The sequence below is a fragment of the Protopterus annectens genome, chromosome 4.part0 (assembly GCF_019279795.1).
Source record: "Protopterus annectens isolate FY-2018-M chromosome 4.part0, PAN1.0, whole genome shotgun sequence".
Taxonomy (NCBI): Eukaryota; Metazoa; Chordata; order Ceratodontiformes; family Protopteridae; genus Protopterus; species Protopterus annectens.
Window position 1 is genome coordinate 1,877,072,252 of NC_056733.1, and position 27,863 is coordinate 1,877,100,114.

A 27,863-nucleotide genomic window follows, 5' to 3' on the forward strand; every position below is an offset into this window, starting at 1 on the left:
GACTATACACTTTTTGGCGTTTAGCTTGAGGCCATGGCTCTGGCACCAGTTGTCTGTTTCTATGAGGCCCTTTTGGAGGATGCTTGTGTCAGCTGGAGAGTCGATTATGGCGCCCAGTTTGCAGTCATCTGCGAACTTGGTCAGCCACAGTCCTTCCGTGTTGGCCTGTACCCCCGAGAAATATATACAGAACAAGAGAGGTCCCAGGACGGAGCCTTGTGGGACGCCACTTGTAACTGGTTTGGAGTCTGACATGGCTCCAGCAATTCTAACCATATGGGTTCTGTCCTTGAGCCAGTTTGCAACCCATCTAGTGACATGTAACACATACACATATATTTATGTGCCGACCAAGTGGCCTGACCAGTAAAACTTAGTCACCATAAGTGAAATTGATATCTTATACTGCTCTTAACCAGCTTTTCATTCACTCCATCCTCCTCGGTTTTCCCTACTCTGCAGACATGACTAATCAGCCCCTAAACCCAACCACACCCCTTCTGGTTGCTAATCCTATGAGCCTACATCACTTCTTTGAGAAAGTCACCATAGAAATGGATAAGGGTAAAATGGTACACACCGCCAAAGCTCAACACAATCCCCCACTCGGGGATCATAGATACTTACTGCATTAAGCATAAACCCTTACATTATCAGGTGGATAGCAAACTAGATCACTGAGTGGACATGTTGTCCAGATAGGCAAACTCTGGTTACTAGCAGTGTCCCACAGGGTTCACTGTTGGGACCCCTCGTGTTTGACATATACTTCTCTGAAATGAAGGCCAATGTTGGGGACCTCCAGATCACCAAGCTCCCCAACGACTAAGCTGGGAGCAATCAAATCCCCAAATGATGGTGGCATCCTACAAACAGGTCTGAAAATGACAAAACTGGTACCAAAACCATGTACTGAAACTAATTACTAAAGAATGCGTAATCCTACCATTCAGTAAATCAGATATCCTTGCAAATTATAATATTGATAGCACCTCCCTAAAAGTAGACCCAGCAGTGAGGGACCTAGAAACACAGAAAAATAGTAACAAAAACTTTGACCACCAGGTAGCTACAGTAGTGAGGAAATCCTTCAGTGTGGCTCAACTTATAAGCAAAGGCATGGCATCAAGGTCAAAGGAAGTCAGAATACCATTGTACTCGGCCCTCATCAGGCCCATAATCAAGTACAATACCCCCTTCTACGTGTACCTAACCAGACACTTGCACCAACTGGAGCAGCCTCAGCGGTTTCTCATTATAAAAATACAAAATGTAAAACGCGTACCTTATGCAGACCAACTAAAATCCCTATCCCTTTACTCCTCCTCATATTGTTTACTGAGGTGTGACTTATTCCTGACCTACAAGACATTCTCTGATGAAAATGTTCTACATTTGCAAGAAAAATTATTCAACTCTTATACATCCCACAGACCTGAACCTTATATGCGACTCTTAAAAAAAACTTGTGGGAGAGACAGACTTACATCCCAAAGGCTACCCTGTCTATGGAATAAACTTCTTATCTACATAAAGCAAAGCCTGTCCCTTATGCTCTTCAAAATAAATTTGAAAAAAAATGGATGGGGAACTGTAAATTCACTCCTGGGGCACTGACCATGTCTCTTATAGACAGAAGCAGTCTGTAAAATGACTCAAGGCTCCAACACCAAAGGACCCACTACCCTAATCCCATATCCGAGGAATGGGAATAAAATAGTCATATTTTAGGTATTATTGGGTAGGCTTGTAAAGGCTCTTGCACCAATAGAGTAATTACCTATGAACCTCTACCAGATAAAGCTCTCCTCAATTAAAAAACAAGCTTGTATCAATAACACCAAGCAAACCATACCTATTATTGTAATCTTCCTTTGCAAACTGCTCTCAGTATTTCTGTCTTTCCTGGGTCATCCTCTGAATAATCTCAATCTACCCACGTGCATCAGTACACCTGTTACAAAACATATAAAATTATTTATCTTCTACTGCAGTACTTATTTTCTTGTGACTTGGGTTAAAGTGCATTAAACCAGTCCAATCAGCTGTTTTCATCCAGACTTTGACTCATATTTTCGGTGTGGCCATAAAGTTTTTTTTTTTTTTCTGAAAAATCGTTGAAGATTGGACTGACCAAATAATGACAAACACTTGAGTTTTTGACTTCAAACCTTTCACAAAAATGCACGCCAATACAAAACATATTCTATATATATATATATATATATATATATATATATATATATATATATACACATACATACATACATACACATATATACATACATATACAAAGGAATAATTAAAGTTTGCACCTAATTACGGGCTTTCGTTTGCCATCCCCCCGGATGACAGATATGCGGCACTAGTCATTAACGTTCTTCTCTGAGCAAACAGAAGAGCATATTTCCTTCCTTTGGATTCTCCTTATATTTTTCAATTGCAAACATTTTATTCTCTAAGCGACAAACACAAACGTTTCTAGAAATGTACATATACAATAATCGCTGAAAGTCAGTAACATCATTTAAATACACGAGCACTAACTGAATTCAACCTTTCACATTTAAACAGGCATGTAACGCAAAACAAAGTTTCTATAACAATTACCACTAAAGACAGGAGTTGGTCCAGTAACGTCCACTAGATAGACCGAATTTCTCCCTGCAAATCCCAAAAGTCCCTTGGAGCTAGTATCACTTGTCCGGGAACAGTACCAGTTGGGGGAAGGAGTTAGGATCCTCTCTAACATGGTAACGTTCACTTATATAAATTCTCAACAAAAATTCCACCGATTCTATTACAAAACAGTCAGGATGTTTACTGGGAGACTCTACTCCAACCCGTTACAAATACATTTAGTAAAGGCGCAAAAGCACCGCAAAACACTCTTCAAACTGTGTTTGCTAGTTTCACGTGTTTCCTCAGCAATATCATCCACACACCTACTACTGCTTTACTTCCGATACTGCGTATTTACGGTGCCGGCTAACTACAACTGATGTCACAAAACAAATGTTAAGCGGTGTATGGCAAGCCGGATGAATCAGACAGTTGACAAAATACCAGTTTTTTTTTTTAGTATTATTATTATTATTTTCCAAAGCCGATAGTATATAACATTCTAACACAGTTTAAAAGTACCCATCACATATTATTTGTTCAATTTGCTTCTGGGATTTCTAATATTAATTCTAAGAATACTGCACGGGGCGGAGGAAATGACGACATGGGTTTTCTTGTTCCCGTACATTAGGTCTGAGTGTATCGATGTATCGATTAATTGTGTCTTGTAAACAGCATGTCATTGAAGGATGCGTTAGGTTTGGGTATGTGACTGTTTTTATTTTTTTTCGTACTGTAGATGTTTTACTATCAATGAATCTCAGAAAATGTCTTTCATTAACGCTGCAGGGCTTTCGTTATTACGGAGTTTGCTGCCCCACAAAGGATCAAGGTGAGTTCTGTTATCTTTCATTCTATTGAGTTAAATGGGCCCGATGCTGGACAGAATGCAGTGTGTTTGCCAGTATTTCAGTAGGTTTCTTTTACACTGTCTCTTAATGTATGTAGTTTGGGATCTGCTGTTGACTGTTATAGTGATTGCAATTCGATTGCCATTGGCTTGAGTCGTTAGTTATGTGGAAATCAGTGCACCTCTGACCACGTCTAACTTTATAAAGAAAACGTGCAAATCTAGGCGTAATAAGGCAAACTTTAAGGGTTAAAAATCATAATTATAAAATCACCAGTTTGTCTGGTATATGTCAGAGCGGTAGTAGTGCCTATATATTTTTCTTGTAATACTTGTTAAGGAGAAATGCTGAAGGAGGTATGGTGTGTTGTTGCTCATCCTCAGCTGTATCAGTGTTATTCACCCCCCATACCTCTCAACTGTCCCTGATTTTTTTTACTCTAATTTTAGCTCTGCGCGTCTTAATCCATCTTAAAACCAGTGACTTTTGAAGAAAAGGTGGTGAATTACATTTAATAAATAATGATATAATTGGGTGTCATAGAATTCTTTTACTTCAGAAGACATTTATTCATTAACATTCCTTTATTCGGGCAGTGTCTCAAATTAAAAGTATTTTCCTGTTCTTGATTATTTTTGGTTTTTGTCCCTGAGGACCTTGAATTGTTGAGGGCTATTTCCCCATTTAAGTTGGAGAGTGTGTGACTGGGACTAAAAGCAGTAACTATTCAATACATGCGGTTAATAAACTACACAGAAAAGTTAGCTGTAGCATTGATTTGTAGTCTCTACTTGGACGTTGGCTTTCTGGGTTGGGCAGGCGTAACTCTTTACAAATACCAACAGAATCCGGGCCGAATCCAAAAATAATTGGGGATAGTTTTAAAATATTGCTTCTAGTAACTTGAGATATTGCTAGAACAAGAGAATATGAATGAATAAACAGTTCTGAAGTAAAAAAAAGTCTATAAGTCTAATTATTATCATTATTTATTAAGTATAATTCACCACATATTATTAAGAGGGACAGGGCTAAAATTTGAGCCAAAGTCAGGGACGGCCCTGAAAATCAGGGACAGTTGAGAGGTGATATAGTGTTTTTTTGAATGAGACAGATGAGTTATGCCCGGTGATGGAAACTAATGTGATTCAAAATTCGAAGCTGTGTGTTTCTGTAACTAAGTTCCCGTAATACTCCAACTGTAAACTAAAACCCTAAGCTGAACCCTAATAGTGAAAAACTAACTGTAAAACTCTGTCCCTACCTGTACTCCTAACCCTAAAAACCAGAAGATGTGTTTAATGTTTCTCTCTTTATCTGTCTATTGTTATGAGCAGGATGTTTCTGATAACTGGCAATTATGTTGCTTCACATGCAGCATGTCCCTATGGCTGTTACAAGTAACCATTACCCATTATTTGTGCTGAATTCACAATTCTGCAACACTGTTAACAACCAACAACCTTTTATCTACGTGTTTTAGCAATGGAATTTCAAACCTCCAGATATTTGCAGCTCTGTATAGATTCATAGATATTGCAAGGCCACTTGAGTCTCATGGCCATTCTTACCTTGCCAGTACCCTCTCTCAGACTGCACTTTTTTTCTCCAGGAGGGCCCTACCAGTCAATCTGAAAAAAATGTGTGGATGTCCATTCCGTCATCTAATTTTATATTTAAATGAAGATAGTAAGTTTCACTGCTTAACATGCAGGGGAAGTCTGTCACAGAGGTTTGGGAAAAGTTGGCTTGTAATCTGTTCCTCCATGTTTTTTTTTCATCTGTTTTGGAAGCTTTGGACTTGTGGAGAAATAAAGATCCATGATCTGGTTTCTAATGGCACAGTGAGCAAAACGGAGATCTCTCTCCTCAAAAGTCTATAAGACACTGAAGAAAGGGATAGTGATTCCAGTCTCTCTTGGTAGCTCCGGGATAATAGGCCTGTGACCTCTTGGTTAGGAACCCTTAGGGTCTTTCTAATTGTTTGATATACTTAGTGAGGTACATCCCAAAGAGGGTGTTGTACTCGAGAATTGGCTTGATCAATGCCAAGTATAAGAGAGTGATTATCTGTTTGGACCTTTATTCTTTTTGCAATTAGCTGGGCTAAATAAAAGTATTTCCTAACAACTGTTGTTAGATGATGTTCAAAAGAGAAGGAGCCATCGACCAAAGTGCCTCTGTCCCTAACTAATTTTCATTTTATAGAAGTGTGTTGTCTAAAGAGTATGATCAGAGCAGGGGCTGTCTGCCAACAGTGATGATACTACAACTTTGCATTTAATTTAATCCCATTTTTAGTACAGCGGGATTTTACTATGGAAAGTTAATTCAGGAGGATGTGTCTCATAATTTGACTTATCAGTAACCACATGTTTGCAGTCATCTACATACTTTGTCAGCTAGAGGTCTTAGATCTGAGCTTGGATATCTGAGAAGTAAGTACCAAAAAAGAGCAGTCCCAGCACTGAGCTTTGAAGGACACTGCTGATCACTTTCATACTTTCTGATTAAGATTCTGCAACTCACACTGTGGATTCTGTCGTTCTGCCATTTTGCTATCCATATTACCAGATGTGGATTGATTTTTAAAGCATTTCGCCTTTGTATAATGCCAGCTTAGGGAATGATGTCAAGTGCCTTAGCCCAGTCAAGATATCCAACTTGCATCATATGATCTTTGGTCAGGTTAAATCTACAGGGTCTACCATTCAAAAATCCAAAGCTGATGGAGGTCGTCTCTAGCAAGGTTCTTGAACCACGGTTTATGAAGTCAGTTATAATATGTTCCATGGATTTGCAGATGAGGCTTGTAAGGCTGATACATAAAGCAATTATCTTTGTGGGTTGTAAGGCCATACTGATGAAAAGGCATCACTGCTGTGCCCCAGTCATCATGGGCAAAATCGATAATTAAACTTTAAATTAAAATGTCCTACATGGTTTGATTCAAATTCAGTCTCAATATTTATTGCCCTACAGACTAAGAGGTGGCCTGTGTCTGGCGTACAAGGTGTCCTCTGAACCAGTACTAATGGATGTACTGCACATCAGTAAGTCAAATGGCATTAGAAATACTCAATCTAAGAATCTAAACCTCTTCCGCCACATTGAAAAATGGTGGGACAGTTGTAGCTCGCAGAGGATATCTCTGCTCTGGACCAAACTCCCATCCACATAAAACAAAGTTTGTCCTTGTCTATATTCGGGTGCAACTTGGATCTTTAGATGGAAAACAGAAAACTTACTCCCGGACTACCCCATGTATTACTAATGGGCAGAGGCAGCTGTTAAATGCCTTATCCTATGCAGGGGTCCCCTCAAATTATCTATGATGTGATCTCAGTTATTCTCACTAGGGGTAATGTATAATTATCGAACATGGGATGAAGAAGAACAATTTCTAACCAAAAAGGGTAGGTTATTTCAAGGACAAAAGGGAAATTGACTAGACTTAAAAAGTCCTGCAAGGAGTTCTTCAAGATCAGGTAATTTTAGACTTTTGGTATTAAGGAGTCCCAGCTTAATACAATCCAGTTTTGGAACGTTAGTTACATTGGGATGTCCATCAGCTGTGCTGTGCCCATAGGAGGCACTAGGAACTCAACAGAGGCTTTAACCAGTGCACAAAACTCCTGAAACGAGAGGTGCAAGCCATCCTTACTGAAACAAGTCAGACTGTTGAGCATCTCATCCTACCGGCTATTTAACTAATTACCAAAGCCAACTATCTTTTTTCTTTGTATCTATGCATGAGTCATATTTACAAGGAAGGAAGAATTCCACTCAGAATTAGTGTCTTACCTGTATTTGTAACATGCCTGTAAAGTTCTGATGTGTGTGTGTGTGTGTGTGTGTGTGTGTGTGTGCTCTCTCTCTCTCTGTCTCTGTCTCTGTCTCTCTCTCTCTGTCTCCATATCCCTCCGGTTCAACTTCTCACCACAGGCACCACAAGTTTATCATAGTCATATTTATCAAGAGTTAGAGTCCTTAGGGTCCATATAACATCAGAGATCCTGTCACCTGAAAAATGACTCACTGTAACCCTCTTCTTGTCTGGAACACTGACTCATCACTCACAAGTCTGGACAATAATCCTCTATCACTATCACTAAAACATTTTTATTACTGTTATGGTTCAAAGTGGTAAATCAGGAGTGTATTTGTTGTTACTCTGTAAGGGAGGTATGAATGAGATGGATGAGTGTCCTGCCTTTTACTGAGATTTGAACTTCTTATTTTTAAAAGGCTATGGAAGTGATTGTTTTATAACATCCACACAGTGCTGGGTCCAGCACTGGGTGACCTACACAGCTGCCTAGGGCCTGTTGCTGGCTGGGGGGGAACACCATGGAAAAACATAATAAAAAAAAAAAGTAGAACATTGCACTTTCCTTCTAGGTGTCTCAAAATTTCTTCCTGCTTTGCACACACTCCATATGATTGCTACTTCTTGTTTGGTATGACACGTGTACAAAAAATAAGTGGCTTTCCAGGGACAGTGCAATATTTAATCTCACAGTAGAACAGTATAGATTGTTTTTTTTTTTTCTTAATCTTATTTTGTGTAGCATGAGAGGAAATGTAATTTCTTAAACAGTGTAACTTTAAAGTGCAGGTTAGAGTGCATTACTGCTTACAGGAGGTGCACACAGCATGAATGGCTTGTTTTTATTGTGCTGCAGGATAAGGAAATGGAATTTCTTTTAGAAGAACCATTCTGAGGGAGAGGTCTGTAAGTGCAGGTTAGATTGTATTCCTGCCTATGGAATTTGAGATGTGTTTATAAGGACATCAGGAGATGTATACACTGTACTGATTTTCAGTACACTGTCTGTGAATAGGTGTAGCACTAGGTCCTTGAAGAAAACTCATCGTTGGTCTGCACTATCTTTAAGAAAAAGGAGGAGGAGAGAAGCTCCTAGGGAATTAGTCGAAATCTATAATTCTTGCTTGTTGTATTAAATATAATACAGTTGCTGCCATGCAAGTATATTCTTGCATGTAGTAACTGTAATGTGGTTGTTAATGGAAAGAACAAAAGTATGTATTGCCATCAGAGGTTGGATTTTTTTTTTTTTTTTGGATAAGTGGTCAATAAACCCACAAGATATTTTTCTGTAAGAAACATGATGTTAGATGATAAATCAAGAAAACGTCACACAGTTGTCAAGTAAAAGTAAAATGTCTTAACACAAAAACTGATTAGTAAAAATAAAGTGTAATTGCTGACAAAAGCGCTCATTAAATTTGTTTTCTCTGGGTCTGTGATGTTTTCTTGTTTTATTTCTCAGTTTTGTTTATATTTTGGTTACTGGTCTGTTTCGTTATGAAAAACTGTGTTTTTAAAATGGATGTTTAATGGCTTAATTGTAGTCATGTGATGGTGCTTGGTTTTAAAAGGAAGTGATGCTTTTACTGTGACAAATCTGATGAAGTCAAGTGTAATTGCTGACGAAAGCGCTAAAACATTTTTTGTTTTCTCTGGGTCTGTGACTTTTTTTGTTTTATTTCTCAATTTTGTTTGTGTTTTGGTTACCATGTTAGATGATGAAATAGTGGCTCCTAAAACTTCTCTTTTACTTATCCTACATTGATAACAACTATTTAATATTTATTACTGTAATACCTTTACCAGAGAACTGTATTTTGATTGCAACTTAAAAAGGGTTGGATTTTTTTTTTTTTTTAGGCAAGAGTACCCACCATTTTTTTACAGTCTTCAGAGCTCAGTATAAATGCTACAGCGCATATAATTTGAGATAGAGTTAAGTCACAGTGTTGCACATACAAATGTCAACATAGTCAATCTATGTAACCTGCAGATTTCCCAACCAAACGTAAAGTAAATATTTGCAATATCTCAAGTTCACATTACAGATGTTCAGAATGTAATACATTCTAGTTTACATGTAATAGAAAGTACAGAGTTAAGTAGTAGGATTGTAAATACAGACGTGAACACAGTCAGTGTTAGTAACATGTAGATTTCCAAACCAAATAGAAAACATTTTGCTATGTCTCTGGTTCATATTCTTTCAAATACAAATGTTCAGAATGTAGTAAATTCTATTTTTTTTTGTTTTTAGAAGCCAGTGCAAATATTGCAGATTTTAATCAGTCTGATAAAGTAAACACCTGCATAAATGATGTACAGATTTCAGGGCAAAGTAAAGAAAAAATGCATACCCTCCCTCAAGTCAGTGTTATTACTAGTGTTTCAGGGAAAAATAAAATGACATTCCATAGCTCAAGTCAGTGCTGTTGCTAGTTCTATTAAAAAAAAAAGGATTTTCAGTTTATCTGTATTGGGTGTGGCAGTCTAGCACCAAACCAGATTATCTGTCATTGTGTAAGGTTGAAAGCAATAATAATCTTTATTTCATATTTTTTCTTTACACGATTAATCTACTGATTTAATACAGACAATTTCAGTTACAAACGGATCTTTACTAGAGGACACAAATGCAGTTTTGTCAGAATTTGAAGGGGTCAAACATTACAGCAGTTAACAGTTCAAAATATAACAGCTCTGTACTAGGTATGGATATGTCATCAGAGTTGTATGTTGTTTTAGACTTCAGTAACAACATTTTATGGAAAAATAAATATGCTACAGAATGTATAGTAGTGCACACAGATGACACTTGTAAAAATTTGCATGTAATAAATTGTGCAAATGTACAGAATTTAAAGAATTGGTTATAACCGGAACATGCAGATTTATGGCTTAAAGATGAAATAAATTCCAGTTCATCTGACACAGCTGAAGTGCTCAGAAAGGCATATTGGGTGTGGCCAGTGAGGAAAAAAAGGGTGTCAGTTTGTGTAGGGTATACCAGAAATGACACTCGAGTTAATTCACAGAATAAAGGGTTTACAGTTACAGATTTAGGAAATGAATTTTTGTGTTATTGTTTTGTTTAGCAAACATTGTTATAGTAGTAAAGTGTTGCAGTGCATAACCATCTTGATACAAAGACAAAAAGCTTTCACAGACCTTAAGTGATGTTTTGCTAGTTTACAGAATGCAACATTTAAAGTCAATGCTACATATTGGAAGTGACAGTACAGTTACAAGTTCAGATCCCCTGCAAGAAAAGTACATCATAAATACTATGCGTCATTCAAGCCACAGGTTCAACTTCTATGTTATACTTTGTATAAGGAGCAGACATGTGAAGTTCCAGAATTAGATCAGTTCAACTCTGGTAATGTGTATACTATATGAAGAAACGTCCCATACAGGACAGACAGGTCAACTTCCAGAATCAGATAAGTTCAACTCAAGTAATAAATGCATCTATGCAAGCAGTTCAAGACTGTATATATTTCATGAAGAAAGTGCAGTTTATCAGATTACAGGCCAGCTGAGCGAGCTGAATTACAGACAGTATTGTATGCAATAAAACAGCATGGGAAAGATTCTTGGTGACAGTTTATGAAGTTACAGTTCTTACTATTTATCCAAGAAAATTGTAGAAAGTAATGATAAATTCTTGCAGCATTCAGTAATGCTGAAAATAATTAAATGATGGCAGCTAAAGGACTGGCTATGTTAAGACAGTGAATGGAGTTTCATATACAGAATGGTATGTTAGGACTTAAGGCTCACAAGAGTAAACTGAGAAAGTTCCAAGTTCAACAGTCAAGATTTATTTTATAGAGTTGCAGAAATACAAAAAATGTTAAAATATTAATACAGTGTGAGATTACTACTTTAGTTTCATTTGAGGTTTTGACAGGAAAAAACAGTGCCACTGAGGTTTCCTTTTGGTTTAATAGTAAAGTTACAGCCTTCCCATTTCACTGTAGGACATTATCAGTTCAGTTGCAAATTTGCAAGAATATATTTATTATTAATATTAGTTTAGTTTAGTATATGATATTATTAGTTTGCTTACAGACTTACAAGAATGTATTAGCAACATTTGTTTATTTTATGCAGACAAGAAATGCTACGAATTTATAATTGTCAAAGCTGCAAATATTACTTTAAATAATTTCCAGGTTGATTTTTCAGTTTGATTTTTAAATACCGTCAATAACTTCAGTCATCCTGCCTTGCACAAGAGATGGAAAAGGGGAGGTTTGTAAGGCCTGGATATAGAAAAGGAGACTTGAAACGCCCTCCAATACCTCAGCAGTGACTGGGACAGTGCAGAGTAAGGCCTAAACTTGGCAAGAGCTGTAGTGCACAACTCAAGCAGGAAAAACTGTGTAAAGCAAATGTGCATTTAAATTACAGTTAAAGCAAGTATGTAAATGTTCTTATATTTTCAGAAAATTGTATAACAGTACTAGTTTTCAGTTTGTTTTTTTATCTATGTTCAGACTATACTAACAGAAAAAAAGGTACCAATAGTTTAGCTTCCAGAATACGTTTACCAATTTTTTTTCAGTTATGCTTTATCTTTGTTTAGGTAATGCTGGCAAAAGACTTTCTTTTAGTTAGTGTCCAGAATATACATGGCTATTTTAAATGTTCAGTATAAATAGGTATCACTTTAATGTAAATTTCAGTCAAGGTTCAGAATATGACATTCATCCTCAGTTATGTGTTCAGTGTGGTACATTTCAGTCAGATTTAACATTCATACTTGATCACAACATGCAGTTACAGCACACCTCGCATAATTCAGTCATTAGTTTAAAGATAAAGTGACAAAGTTATTTGTAATGGGCTTGTTAAAATTAGTTATCTAAAGAATAGGTAGTAATAGTTATTCAGTATATTCAATGCATAACAGGCAGGCTTAATTTGTTAATTTACAAATTACAGTGCACTTAACATAATTATTGTAAATTAGAAATCTAAAAGGACACTGATGTAGCATGCAAAGGTATATATCTGAAATGCAGGAAGCATAGGTTTTAGTAAACCATTATAGTTCATAAATATTTGCAGGATATTTAAGACATAAATTTAAAAGGCAGACCTCAATTACAGCATGTAGAAATAAAAAAGGTAAATAGAATTATTAACAAATCTAGTTGAAAATTTACAGACACAAGTTAATGCAGTGTATGGTAATTATGCTTCAAGACCAGTTATAAAAGTTTCCCTCTATTGCCAATTTCAGTTAGTCTTCAGAAAATGACCATCATGCTTGATAGGCTATATAATAAAAAATACAATGGACTAAATAGTACAATGTTTGAGGATTTAAATCTGTGGACAACAGAAAAAAGTTTAATTTGCTATAAGAGAGAGACATCATGGTACAATAAAGCACTAGTTCCTAAGGTAGAAAAGATGGGCAATAGGCAATTTATCATTACAGCATTACAGTGGACAGACATGGGGAAGAAAAAAAGGCAAGGTTAACAGTTTGTACTCTGTCTAACTTAACAGAAGACTCCCAGAGACAGGGTGATGATGTGCATGGCATTTCCTCCATTCTGTTTCTGGAACAGCAGGATTGAAAGAATTGCCTGGTCTAATCAGTTCTAGAAACCACAGAATTAAAAGACACTGATTTTCAGAATAATGTGCATGTTTAGATGCATCACACACATATATCAGAACGTAGACTTAAAGACTCTAAAGACTATGGCTCTAGGTAATGGGTAATTGCTGAAGTAGGTATATTCTTGCATATGGAGCTGTTAAAGCTCTTTGAAAATTACATAAATTAGTCAAGTTGCTGGAGGTATTGGCTAGTAATACCATTGAATACCATAAAAAACATCTCTATCTATCAGGACACATTTGCAGATTGAGTGAGGTGGCGTAAAGCCAGTATATTCAAACCAGATTATAGTAGTTAGTAGTACAGATATGAGAACTACAAAAGAAGGTCCCTGAAAACTTTCTTCAGGGACCTCAAGGGGAGCTGTTACACTGAGGGGATTCTTAGTGAGTACACTATAGTACATTAAGGTATAACTATCCAAACTTTTCTGTGCTTTTTTGTCTGTTAAAAGCATTCTCGAGTCTGCTCCTTGATCTGTTTAAAACTTTCATGTAGTGGCTACAGCTAGGAGCTGTAATAGTGTGCATTACTATAATTGCTTTTTTTATTTAAATTACTAAATTGTAAACTGCTTTTTCATACTGAGACTTGGATTTTCTCTTTGTGGGTGTTCTTTCTATGCTTTTAAAGTGAGGTTTCTGTGTTCTGCTCAGGTGGCATAATCTTGATATAGGTCTGTTGTGTAGGCTGGAATTTTGTTTGTGTTTCTGGCAGCCATTTTCTGCTGATTTGTCTTCATTATTATTGAGACTAACAAGGCCTCCTGACCTTCTGTAGTACGAGTGATTGGGTAATAGCAGGGGCTGAGTAGTAATCTGATCTTCCAACTCTTCCTTTCTTACTGCTATATAAACCCTGTGTCTTATAAAGGTTCTCCTTGTATCGTCAGGCTCTGGATTGCATTGCATAAGTGGAAATTCCTAAATATTCCAAGAGCAGGCTAAGTTATTTCTTACACTTATTTCACTGAATTGCACTTCTGAAAAGCTTGTAATTGTGCTATACAGTTGATCTACTATATTTTTGCACTGTTATAAAGCTTTTTTTATGTACTGTTTTAAACTGTGTTAACATTACTTAACTGTAAACTGCTTTTTCATACTGAGAGTTGTATTTTCTGCTTGTGAGTGCTCTATCCGAACTTTTCTGTGCATTTTTGTCTGTTAAAAGCATTCTCGAGTCTGCTCCTTGATCTGTTTAAAACTTTCATGTAGTGGCTACAGCTAGGAACTGTAATATTTTTCTCCACCCACCCTCCCTAGTGTTGTGTTTTTCCCACCCACCCTCCCTAGTGTTGTGTGTTCTTATACTTGATGGTTTTGCAGTTGCCCACCCATACTGTATATTTGATCTGTGACACTCCTCCCAGTCTAGTGTCATTAGTTCACTCAATCTAATAGAGAACATTTGTGAAGGCCAACCCACTCAGATTCTTAATGTTGAATTAACTTCTGTTCCAGCTTTCTCCATTTCCACTTTACTGGGGAAAAAAAAATTCTAAGCTTGCTTCCCCCCTTTCCTGTGGCAGGTCAGATACGGATTTGCTGTGTCCAGGACTGTTTGTGAGCTCCTAAGCCCCCCCCCCCCCACTTAACTGGGGTTAAACTATTCCTGGTGCCATAAAGTCTGTTTTTCAAAATTTCCCTTGCAACTAGCCAGCTTTTTAGTTTTAGCACTCATCTGTTTCTTTGATCTCAGCACTTGTTCAGAACTCATTGTAAGCACTAAATAAGTTACAAATTACTACAGCACTCAACTTTCCTCACTTGTTTAGAGGAAAACAGTTTTTAGTACTTAATAAATAAGCACCTATTCAGGCATGTCAGCTCTGGGTGTTTTCTGCTGTCTACCTGATGAATCTGGGCATCTTGGGACAATGCAGCAATTGCCTCATGTACACAGACAACCCTCTCCTCTTACCACCCAGCACTGCGACCTGTGAAAGATGCACTTGTATAACCAAACTGGAAGCAAAGCTCTCTTTACCAAAGACTGGCCTAGACAGTCAAGAGGAGAAGGTAAACACTTGCACCGCACCACACTTATCACATAGTCCCTCAAAACCTACACCACCAAAACACACACACAGAACCACAAAACACACACCTACATTCGTGGAGGCTCTCAGTACTAATCTGCCCAAACAACAGAGACCTCCAAAGCAGAAATACAAGCAACCTCCACCCCCCAACACAACCCAAATGACACACAGCTCACATACTCAGTGTGCCACTCCACTACAGCCCATAAGGCATAACGTACCCAACACTCTAGTCATAGGCGACTCTATAGTCGGGCACACTAATGTTCCACTCACCAGGCTAAACAAGGAAAAAGTTACTGTCAGCTGCCTGTCAGGTGCCAGGATCCGCCACATAACGCACGCACTCAGGTCACTCCACAACAAGTACAAATATGATTCTGTCATTGTCCATGTTGGTGTGAATGACCTGAGACGTACCTCCCTGGACTACATGAAAAGAGACATGGAGGAGCTCCCTGATCTTGTAGCCCAGGCCGGTATGACCCTAGCCCTGAGTAGCATCCTGCCATCACCCAGAATTACACCACAGTACAAGGACAAAATGATTGACTTTAACAATTGGCTAAGCTTCTGGTGTTATTCTAAGGGAATCCAGTATCTGTCTGCCTGGGATGACATGATCGACAGACCACGCTGCTTTGCCAGAGATGGCCTGCACCTGTCGCCCTTGGGATTCTGGATACTGGCAAAGGCTCTTGCCACCCCTATAGTGCCCTTTTTAGGCAAGGTTCAAATGACAAATTCACCACCGTAACAGGTACAAGCAAGCAAAATCTGAGGGTTATGCTACAAGTCTAAACCTCAAAATGCACTCACTCGAGGCACTCCTTAAAATGGAGAACAGTGACATCTGTGCAGTGACAGAGACCTGGTTCAAAGCTCCAGAGCACCCCTGCATTACCAGGCTATAATTCATGCCACACCTTTAGGCCACCAAACCTGGACCGAACCACTAAAGGTGGAGGTGTGTCCATATTCATTAAGGATATCCACACCTCCAAGCTAGTTGCTCAGCATAATGCATCCGAGATTATCCCAAGTTCAACTAACTCTGGGCAAAACCGCAATCCAGATTGTAGCTTGCTACAGACCCCCCACCATGCCCCAGGATTCCCACTCCTCTTTTCTTGATGCACTGGAAAATATTAAGGTACATCCCAACACTCTAATAATGGGTGATTTCAACTACCATACCATTAACTGGGAAAACTACTCGTGTACCAACTCTTTTGCTCAACGTTTTCTGGAAATCATCAATTCCAACGCTTTGGATCAACTTATCCACACCCCCACCAGAGGCAGCAATATCCTAGACCTGGTCATCACCAACATGGGTGGCCGGTGTTCCACACCAGAGGTCAGCTCCTCGTTGGTCAGATCCGACCACAAGCTAATCGCCCTAGACATCCACTTCCCACTCCCACCCCCCATTAGGAAAACAACTGTAAAAAATTTCTCCAAAGCCAACTTAATGCTTCTTAAGACAGAAGTGGCAAACTTCATGACACCCATGCAGATGGACAGTAGAGGTACGACGACTGAATCCTACACAAATGCACTTTATAAGCCCTTACACGAGTGCATGGATCATGCTATCCGTAACAGAACCAAGATGCTAGCCTCCAAAAAAAGGAAGCCAATGTCGTGGTCTTCTGCCATAAACAAACTCTACAACAGAAGAAAGTAACTGCTGCAAAAAGAGTAAAATCCCATGATTGGAGGAGCTCCCTGGACAGCCTCAGTAAGAAGCTGAGTTCCCTCATAAAATCCTCCAAAGCTAGTTATGAAAACAAAATTGCCACAGATTCTAAAGACAACCAGAAAGCATTCTATAGCTATGTCAAAAATCTCAATGGCAACACCCAGATCTGCTCTGAGTTACAGCACACTGACACTAAATATACAGAACCAACTGATACTGCCAACATCCTGGCAGATAGGTTCAGTGCTAACTTTACCCCCCTCTCACCCACTAAAGGGCCCATCTTTATACCGGAAGAATGCAAAGTTCCTGTAATCACAGCTGCACAGGTAAAAACTTCACTCTCCAAAGCCAAGAACACCGCATCCATGGGACCTGACAACATCCCAAGCTGCCTTCTACATGAACTACAGAATGAACTGGCACCCCACCTAAGTACCTTGTTCAATCATAGCCTCACCTCAGGCTTTGTGCCCATTGAGTGGCGCACCGCAACAGTTATCCCACTCCACAAAGGGGGGGGGGGCCACAACAGACCCTGGGAACTACCACCCCATTAGCCTGACGAGCTTCGTCTGCAAGGCCATGGAATGTATCATCATGGAACTCGTAAACAAAGAAATTGGAGATCTCCAAACCTTTGACCCCACACAGTTTGGGTTTGTAAAAGGCAGATCATGTCTCCTAAACCTGATAGACTTCTTTGAAGTAGTCACCAAAGCCATAGATGAGGGTAAGGTGGTTCACACAGCCTATTTAGATCTCGCCAAGGTGTTCCGATGCCATCCCCCACTCTGGAATTATAGATAAACTCACTAAACTAGGTATAAATCCCTGTGTCACAAGATGGGTTGCCAACTGGCTTACTGAAAGAACCCACACTGTGAAAGTAGCATACTCTAAATCAGACTTCAGACCAGTGACAAGTGGAGTACCACAGGGTTCAGTCCTGGGTCCTCTCCTGTTTGGTATCTACTTCTCTGAAGTACAGGCTAACACAGAAGGTCTTTGGCTAACTAAATTCGCAGATGACTGCAAACTAGGAGCCATAATTGAAACTCCTAACGATGTGGACATCCTACAAAAGGGCCTCACTGAGACAGATGCCTGGTGTCAAAGACATGGTCTCAAGCTCAATGCCAAAAAGTGCATTGTCATCCCCTTTGGTAAAAATTCTGTACCCATGAAGTACCACATAGGTGGTAGTCTACTTAACACCGAAAGTGTGGTAAGAGACCTTGGGACACTGGTGGACAGTAGTCTCTCCTTTGATCACATCGCCAACGTGGTCAGGAAAACCTTCTACATGGCACACCTCATCACAAAAGGTTTCTCATCCAGGAAAAAAAAGAGGTCATCTTTCCCCTGTGCTCATCACTCATTAGACCCATTATAGAGTACAATGCCCCTTTTGGTATGTACCTCACAAGACATCTACAACAACTGGAAAGGCCGCAAAAATACCTCACAAAGAGGATTACTGGCCTCAAACAGATGCCTTACGCAGACTGTCTCAAAAAACTCCAGCTTTACTCCGTTGCCTATCGCCTACTCAGAGGCGATCTCTGCTTAACATACAAAGCTAGGGACCTAAACCTTGTCACCACAATAAACGGAACATGCTGGAGGGATAGATTCCTGTCCCAGAGACTTCCCATACTCTGGAACAGACTACCTAGCTATGTCAAACAGAGCTCCTCATTAGCACTCTTCAAGAAAAATCTTGATTGAATGGGTAATAGGAAATTCTCCCCGGGGATCACTTCTGTGGTTCTGCTTGACAGGGGCACAGGAAAATAATTTTCTTGGGTGGCGAAAGCAGGGAACATTTTTGGCTAGGCTTGTGTAGGCCCTAGGGCCAATAGCCTAGTACCTACCTATGAACCTATAAAAATATAGACAGATTTGTGTTTTTATGTCTTTATTCGGTCTTAGGGAAAACAGTTCAGTAAAAAGGAAAAGATAATCTTGATGGCTAAGCATGAGGTTTGGCAGAAATAATTTCAAGGGAAGTAACACAATGTTCCTTTCCCAAGGGGAAGATATGTGTACTTGCAATGGATTGCTAGATAAAGAGTAGACTGTTAGACACTGTAAGTCACATGCAAGACAAGGCCTGAATATCAAGGCTAATGAGACATGTAAAACATTACAAGATTTTGGTATTAGGAAATACTTTTAGACACGGTCAGTTGAAGTCTGTAAGTTAGTTTTTTGGACTGGTATGATAAAGATCTTTGCAGAACAGACATTTGAGCCTGAGTACAGAAGTCTGGTCAAATATCTATACTATTCAGGAAGCAAAGGCTGTTTCAGTTGATATTATTCAAGAGAGTCATAATATATGTGCAGAAACATTTGAATATATTTATCAGCACTGTTACTGTTATCCAGCATTCCAGGATTTCTACAGACTATTATTGTTTATCAGCACTGTTATTGGAGACAGTATTCAAGTATTATTATTAACATCTAATAAAGCATTTTATAAACTGAACTACAATGTATGCAGAATTCATTCTGAAAAGTATGAAAAGACTTTGCCCATAAAGGAGATATTGGCACCTGTTCAGCACAAGTTTGTGTAATTAACAAATGGACATTAATTTCAGTTGTTTCCAGCTAATTCTGTTATACTGCACCATTCTCTCAAAATTGAAGGAAATGTTGTGCTTCAGGCTAGTGTTGGCATCTCCTGACTTTAAATAAACATTTTGCAGTGTATATTGATCCATTAAATGTTATGAACAGTGCTGTCAAAAAGTGGAGAAGAGCATCCCATCTTTTAACTCAGCCCAAAACTTAGCAAAGAAAAGGCTAGCTGTTATGCAGTCAAATCAGAATGCAGCCTTTTGTTAGGGAGAAAATTCATGTAAACTACGAATGGTTGATTTAGCACTCTGTTCGCCATGAATGGGAGGTGCACTGCTGGAGACAGGTAGCTCCCTTCTGTCTGAGCTCAGACCCAGTGACCGGCATTCCTCACTGATCTTGCAGCCGGCTGTCCTTGGTCAGTTGAAGGTCCACAGCACTGCAGTATTGTAATGTTTAGGTGGGATTCTGACTTGGAGCCATTCATTCAAAATTCCACAGATGGTAGCTTCACAGTATTGGCTCCTTAGCCAAGCACATACAGCAAATGTCTGAACCCTCAGTTCCTCTTTTACTGAGCAGAATTACCACCGCAACAGCACATCATCAATGGCGTAAAACAGTCTGTCTCATGATGGTATAAACCCAGCTCATGTTCCCTGTTGTTGGGTGAACAATCCAACACTTGTTGAATTCTGCTGCACAATGATAGGAAGAACCAACATCAAAGGATCAAAAAAGGATGTTGCAATGAATGCTTGACCACCACAAGCTAGTTATCCCTGTGGTAACTTTTCTGACACCCCCTGCTTAAAATCCTAAAAGCTAGACTATCGTGAATCACCGCTTTCATAGTCTGTATTCAAACTGACCATCAAATTCAAGCAAGCTTTTGCTCTTCTGCTCCACAGGAGGTTTCTGTCCTCCCCGAGCTCACCTTAAGACACTAATAGGCCATTTTCCACATGGTATGGTCACTTGAGCAGCACAGTGGAAACTCAAAGCTCTGTAGATGGGTTGTGTCATTGCAAACAATTAAATTCCAAGTCCAGCACATTTCAGACTCAACCAATCACAATGCGGATAGCCTGTTGCAGGCACATAGCCCATCCATTAAGTATGGAACTGATGGTTTGAAGCTGAGGGTGTCATTTGTAGCACAGGTCTCTTTCACTGAAAGAAGCATACAAATAACTCGGAAATGTGTAAATAATCTGTATGTAAAAATGTATGTGTAAATAATGTATAATAGCGATGGAATCCATTGTAAATGGAGCAGTATTTATTTAAATGCAGGAAAGAGTTTTGTTGCATTGTACTTTTTGCTGTAATACCAGATAGAAACCTGGCTGCATTAGTAAGATCATGTTTCCTTGAGTGGGTGGATGTAATTTAAAAAGAAAGTGGAGCAAAGTTCATTTAAAGAGCATTTTTTAGACTAGGAATCAAGAGCAGTGACCCTGTTTTGAGAGACTATATTTGTGAAGACTTTTCCTTTGTCCCTGATACTCTGCTGAATATTCCTCCTAAAATCCGTTCTTTATCAAACTCACATGCTCACTTCTTCCCAGCTGTGTGTCCTTTTCTGTATTGCTATTCATACTTTGCATTTCTTAGTATAATTTGGTACTTTTTTGTCTATACCTGTGAGGCCATTGTGTATTGCTATTCATACTTTGCATTTCTTAGTATAATTTGGTACTTTTTTGTCTATACCTGTGAGGCCATTCACGTTCCAACGTAATATGGATATTGTAGCTATTATTATAATTGGTTATTATTCCTATCTATTATATATGAAAGCTTCTTTTTTCCAGCCTTTGTGTTACAGGCACCTACTGTTTGGTAGAGCAGTTTCTAGAAAATGTAAATCCTAAATCTAAAGTACTGAATATTCTAAAGGAGATAAAAGAATTGTAGGTGGGATCATTAGAAAAGGGAAGGAGTAAAATACATATAAATTTTTATTTATTTTTATTTTATTTTACATTTGTTGACCGGGCTAGTCTGGCTGGATACATGTCCATTTTCAGCAGAGGCCCTAGGAGAAAAGCTCCACTAAATACTAAGTACATTACAAAATATTACAAATGTTTATAAGTACCAAATTAGAAAATCATAACATCACACAGAATGCAAGATAGATTCAGGAGAAGCACATTTCGATGAGCAGTTAATACCATATTAGCAATTTTACATAGAATGTACCTAGGTCGATTAGTACTGTAAAAAGAGAAGAAATAAGACAGATACTAATAGGAAGAGTGAAGGAGAGATGTAGTTTGAGAAAGAAAAAGGTTAGCCTGGTGTACTGCAGGAACAAAGCCAATGATTTAGGTAGTACAGTTTAATTTTCTGTTTGAATTGAGGCAGGGATGTAGTCAAAGTTATGTCACAAGGTAAGAGATTCCAGCATTTACCTATAGTGTTAGTGAAAAGAGAACAACCTGCTGTGTTGTTTGCCTTTATTGATTTAGTCATAAGTTTACTAGAGGAGCGAAGCGAGTTCAGATTATTATACGGGATTAGGAGTTGAGAGAGTATAGGGGTGTTGTCAGGTAGGTGTAATATGTTGTGAGCTATAGTGAGTTGAGGAATTTTTAGGTAGTTTTGAAATTCGAGCCAGCCAAGTTGCTTTAGATTTATACAGTGGTGAGTCCTAAAGGGGTTACTAGTGTCGAAACGTGCTATGTTATTATAGCAAGTTTCAAGTTTGTTAAGATTGTTTTTCTTGAGGTTGGTATAAATGGGAGAAGCATATAGGAGAGTAGATAGGAGATGGGTTTGAGCACATTTGGTTCTTGTTGCTGGGGTTAGAAAAGGTTTAATACGATATAGGGATCCAATTTTTTTGTTAACAACCTTGATGGTGTTGTTTATGTGCTGATCGAAGGAAAGATGATTGTCAATGGTTATTCCAAGAAGTTTAGTAGTTGGATCAGGCGAGATGATAGTGCCATTATTAGAAGAAATGGTAAAGTTTAAAGGGGGGCGGAGAGGTGGGGGAGAAGAGGAGGAGTTTAGTTTTTTTTGCATTTAGTAGGAGAAACCGTTTAGAAAACCAAGTTTCTACTTTAAGGTATTTTGTGTTAAGGAGGTCAGTTCAGTAGAAGAAGGTGCGGAGCAGATAAGGGTAGAATCATCTGCATATTGTATGCAGGTAGCTTGTGGTATAGCAGTCTGAAGATCGTTTATAAAGAGGGTGAACAGAAGTGGACCTAGAATGGAGCCCTGGGGAACTCCGATGGAAATGGGCAAGAGAGAAGAGATGTGATTTTCCCAAATTACTGCTTGTTGTCTGTTAAGGTAAGATTTAAACCAATTTGTGGCTAGTTTATCACAAGGAAGAGATTCGAGAATATTGATTAAGAGAGAGTGGTTAACCATGTCGAAAGCTTTTGAGAGATCAATGAAAAGAGCGGAGGAGAGAGAATGGTTGTCTCGATTTTTGTTGATAGTATCTATAAAGGAGAGAAGGGCAGTGGTGGTACTATGATGGGGTCTAAAACCCCAAAAATAAATGAAAGTAATGGGAACAGCACTTGTAGAATAATGTTTAGGAGGAGGAGGAGGAGTAAAAGTGCTTGATTGACTTGTGTAATCTTGAAGTGAATGATGATTGTTAACTTTATGAATTATATACAGATGGGTTTTTTTAATGGAAAATGGATGCAATGGTTTGTTTTATTTTCTGGAACCATAGGTGTACTTGTATTATTAATCAGACTCCAACTGCTAATAAAAGTGAAAGCTAAAACCAATACTAAGCTTAAATCACATTGTACTGTGTAAACAATTTAGCTCTTTCTTTCTGCATATTAACATGGACTTCATCAGAATACAAAAAAAACATTTTGAACACATCGGTAACAGCCATATGATCACAGAATACACCTGCCAAGGGACAGCAGTCATTCCTTGTACACTAAACCACACAACTCCAATTATTAAATACTTACTGCTAATACAAACATTAAATACACTTCTAAAATATAGGTATGAAATACATATAAATAATTATATACATTCTAGTGACCAATATACTTAGATTTGTGAAAGAATAAACATTTAATTGTGCAGTGTCAAAATTAATCTGTAGATACAAATCTGTAAAAGATAAGAATTCTATTACACGAGGGGGTGTGGCGAAGATGGCTAACTGAGAGCAGCAACTGGTGAAAGCTCTGTGACTAAAAACCTTTCAAGATTTATAGCTTCACGTTCTTCAATAGCTGTAATTTTTCTGTCAGAATTTCAACTGCTTGGTTAAGAGAGAAGGTACTTCGAGTCACTCAAAAAGTGATATTTGTGATACTTGTGTTAAAAAGACATAGTCGCTAATATCTAGTATCCAGGATTTATTGCTTAAAATAGACAAACTGAATATCAGAAGAGACCAGAAAGAAGATGCAACACTTAGAAATACTTATGAAACAACAGAGTGTACAAATAAACAGTATGGAAGAAACTTTAAATGATCATGAAGGAAGAATACCTGAAGTTCAGTCTTGGACTGAATTTCTTTTAAAACAAAATAATTGGCTCATAGAAAACCTTAATTTATAAAATAGATTGAGATGAAATTGCAGTAGAATTTATGGTATACCTGAGAATTATGTGGGAGGCAATATACTAAACTTAACTGTCTGACTACATAAAACATTAAATCTACCTGAAACTTTATTTTTGGAATTGAAATTGCATGTAGATAACTGAGAGCACCTTCAAAGAAGGGAAACTCACCACCATGTTCAATTATAGTTGAGCTCATTGTCTGGCTTAGAAAAAAAATGTCAAATATTAAAAAACAGCATGGTCCAGCTCACCTTTTAAAATAGGTGAACATGTAGTCAGGTTTGACAATGATTATTCTGGTGAGGTAACAAGTAAAAGAAAATCCTGTTTACCACTGATCAATGAACTTAAAAGGTACAATATTAGCTCCACTTTGGTGTGTCTTGGAAAGCTCAAATTATTTCTTTCTTGAGAAACCAAAATATTTATCACACTGGAGGAGGCATCCACTTTTGTTACTATCAATAAAATTCTTAATAATACTGAAGAAATTGAGTGGAACAGTATCGCTGAAAAGCCAGAGTGAGTTGAAGTCCTGGGGTACTGCTTCTAAAATTAAAAAGCCTGTAAACGAGTGACTTTCATTCTCTGACTGCAGGCCAGTAGATGTATCCTTCAAGTAAAAGGTTTGTACCAGACTTTAAGCTTCAAAACATATGTAAGTATGTATTTATATTTTAAGCTAAAACATTTTTCATGATGAGGAATATAAATGTCCAGTTTTATAGTTTTGTTATATTTACTGTGAAAGAATTGGTATATTTCTTTTAACTATTAAGTGTATTTCTAAATGTTTGAGAATGGCATTAAATTATAAGAAATAAAGTTGATAATTCTAAGACTATATAAGTTAAGAATTTTAGTTTATTCGACTTTGCTTAGTATGTGCATTGCTGGGTTAACTGAATGTCAGATCCAAGAAGTATGCTAATTAAAAGTGTTAAAAGTGGTGGTGGTTTTGTTTTCTTTGTCCCTATGTAAGGCATTCCTTTCGCATGTTATTTATAAAACAAGTAAACTTGGAGAAAGCTTGAGAATAAAAAAAAATTTTCTTTTCTGTCAGAATGCTGGATTCTTCCTGCCCTGAGCCACCCTGAAGAAACTCTAGATCAAAGTCCATCATTGATGGCTATGAAAAAGAAAATAACTCTTTCAGGTATGTATGTGAGAAATCTCCTCAAATTTACACCATTTTTCTTTTCTGAGAAATGAAGAATTGGTAAGACAGAAGCTATATTAATGTTTAGATGTTATAATACATAATTTGCTTATATTTTGCATATTAATAGCTTATGATGTAGTGTTACTAACTAACTATAAATGTTAACTGTATATAATTGAAAAAAAAGTAAAGTTAGATGTTTTGTTATTGATTATAACAGCTTAAAATAAAGAGGAATGAGAAACAGCGGAAATTAACAGCTGCTGTGTGCTGTGAGTTGTCATTTTCACATGCTATAGTCGGATTCCTTTTTTTTAAGAACATTTTTGTTAATTTAACATATTTACAATGTATACACAGAAAGGAAGAAATTCAACTTCACATATTGTTATACAGTGATAGGAATACATTGAGTCTTCCAAGGTAATCTTATACAATTAACACACTAAGAATCACTATATTTCAATAGCAACATTTCAAGGTAATCTCAACCACTGTAAGTCTTAATATGATGTATAGATCTCAGTCTGATCACTTATTTTACAGTTTTACTTAATATTGTTGTTAATTCCTACATTCAAAGAATTTTTAATTTTAAGTTCGGTTTCCAGTTTTTTGTAATATCTTTTCTAGCCACTGCCAAGGCAGTCCAAATCATTTTTTTTATCTTTGGCTTTTACAGATACAGAAAGTGGAATATTCATTAGTATTACTGATCTAGTTAAAGAAAAAATGATCAGACCATAACCCTTAAAAACATACTTATCTCTTCCCAATATACATTTAATTTTTCACACTCCATAAACATTGGTATCCAGTCGGCTTCTACATCTTTGCTACAGCTCCAACAAACTGAAGAAGTAATTTTACTAATCTGAGAGATTTTATAGGGAATTACAAACATTCTATGTGTATATATTTCCACATAAAAGCTTTCTAGTATAAACTTGAGGAAGTTTGACTAACTGATCGAAGTTGTATTCTTACCATCTACTGAGTCACTCAATCCACTACTGTTTTAAAAGGTTCCAGAATTTTGCATTTAAATTATTATTATTATTATTTATAATTAATTTGTATAGCTTGGCTTTTGATACCAAAAACTGCTTCATCATCCCCTGTGGGAAAAACTTGGTTCCTACTAATTACCACATTGATGGGAGCCTACTGAACACTGAAGGTGTAATAGGAGATCTGGGGACACAGGTTGACAGCGACCTCTCCTTCGACCACCATATTGCCACTGTGGTCAGAAAGTCCTTCTGTGTGGCACATCTCATTACCAAGGGTTTTGCATCCAGGAAGAATGGGGTCATCTCTCTCTACTCTTCCCTCATTAGGCCAATCATCGAGTATAATGCCCAATTTGGCATGTACCTCACTAGGCGCATGCAGCAGCTGGAAAGGCCACAAAAGTACCTCACGGAGAGGATCCTAGGCCTTAAACAACATGTTGTACATGGACAGACTCAAAAAAAAACTCCAGCAATTCTCTGTCTCATATCATCTACTAAGAGGCGATCTCTGCTTGACTTACAAAGCCATGTCTGACCCAGCTCTGTTAGAAATGCTACATCTAAAGAAATCCCAGTCCCTCCACACCACATGCTGCAGATACCTCAACCTCATTACCACAATCAACAGAACATGCTGGAGGGACAGGTTCATAACCCAGAGACTGCCCATGCTCTGGAATAGACTTCTCATATATGTCAAGCAGAACACCTCACTGGCCCTCTTCAAGAGAAATCTTGATGAGTGTAAGGGAAATAGAAAGCTCACCCCAGGGATTACTCCAGTGGCTCTACTTGATAGAAGCACTGGGAACTAACAGGCGGAACAGTGCCAGGGCACTTCTATGGGCTAGGCGATAAAGGCTCCAGGGCCATTAGCCTAGTACACATCTATGAACCTATGTCAATCTACCATCAGTAACAGCATTCATATATTTATATAATGGGGGATAATGTTCTGGTCTTCTTTAACTTGTATTATCCACAAATTCATTTAATGTCTTACTGATGAATAATAATTGGTTAGCAGATTCATCCAATATTCTTTCATTAACAGTTGTGGGACTTAGCTTTTCCTTTTATAAAGCAATCAGACCATAATACTAATCCATTCCTTTTTAGTAAATTCATTTTAATGTTCTGAGTTTTCTTAAATCTAGAGGTATGTGCAAAGGGAAAACACCAAAATTTCCATTAATGAAGTTTTAAAAACATATTTCTTATCTGTTTTAAGAATTGATTTCATATATGTAGAGTCAGAGTGAAATGAATTTCCTTCTAAGGTAAATTTTCTTAACCGGATGAAAGGATTATTACATATTTATAATTTATCATCTTTAATAAACAGATAAGAATTTAGCATAATCTGCTCCTGGATGGTTTTCCATTGACTACTGTAAGTTGAGTCTATCCGGAGTATAATAGAGTTACAACTTGCAGCAATAGAATAAGATTCTACATCTGGCAAGCTAATACCACCATACTCCCAAAGTCTTATATGATTTCTTTAAGCAGTTCTCAGCTTTTTAGGATACTATAAGAATGAAGTTAACATTTTTTGTCAGGTATGAAAGCTGTTGAATAAACTTTATATATATATATATATATATATATATATATATATATATATATATAAAATCTGTATGTATATGTAATCTTGGGCAATATAATCATTTTAATAAGTGCCAACCTATCTTCAAAAGTTAAAAAAATCATTCAATGTTATTAATAAGAAGTAACACTTCAGTTGCTTTTTCAAAATGATTATAAATAATGTTACTCGCATTTGGATAGATTTTTATTCCTAAATGTTTTGTTTTTTT

The 27,863-nt window shown here is 37.6% G+C and overlaps 2 protein-coding genes across 5 annotated transcripts in view; one reads left to right on the forward strand and one right to left on the reverse strand.

Moving 5' to 3' along the window:
- Window positions 1-3,147, reverse strand: part of GEMIN5 (gem nuclear organelle associated protein 5) — a 1,677,795-nt gene extending 1,674,648 nt beyond the window's left edge. For both annotated transcript variants that reach the window (XM_044069545.1, XM_044069544.1), the window contains exon 1: window positions 2,611-3,147. In XM_044069545.1, coding sequence (XP_043925480.1) covers window positions 2,611-2,752 — 142 coding nt within the window. In that variant the 5' untranslated portion in view covers window positions 2,753-3,147. The remainder of the gene's footprint in view (window positions 1-2,610) is intronic.
- An 86-nt stretch (window positions 3,148-3,233) lies between these two features.
- The window catches only part of MRPL22 (mitochondrial ribosomal protein L22), a 145,227-nt gene continuing 120,597 nt past the window's right edge, over window positions 3,234-27,863 (forward strand). Inside the window, exons 1-2 of one of the 3 annotated variants that reach the window (XM_044069547.1) lie at window positions 3,234-3,329; window positions 3,415-3,457. In XM_044069547.1, the coding sequence (XP_043925482.1) occupies window positions 3,302-3,329; window positions 3,415-3,457 (71 nt within the window). In that variant the 5' untranslated portion in view covers window positions 3,234-3,301. The other 2 variants (XM_044069549.1, XM_044069548.1) reach the window with 2 other exon arrangements.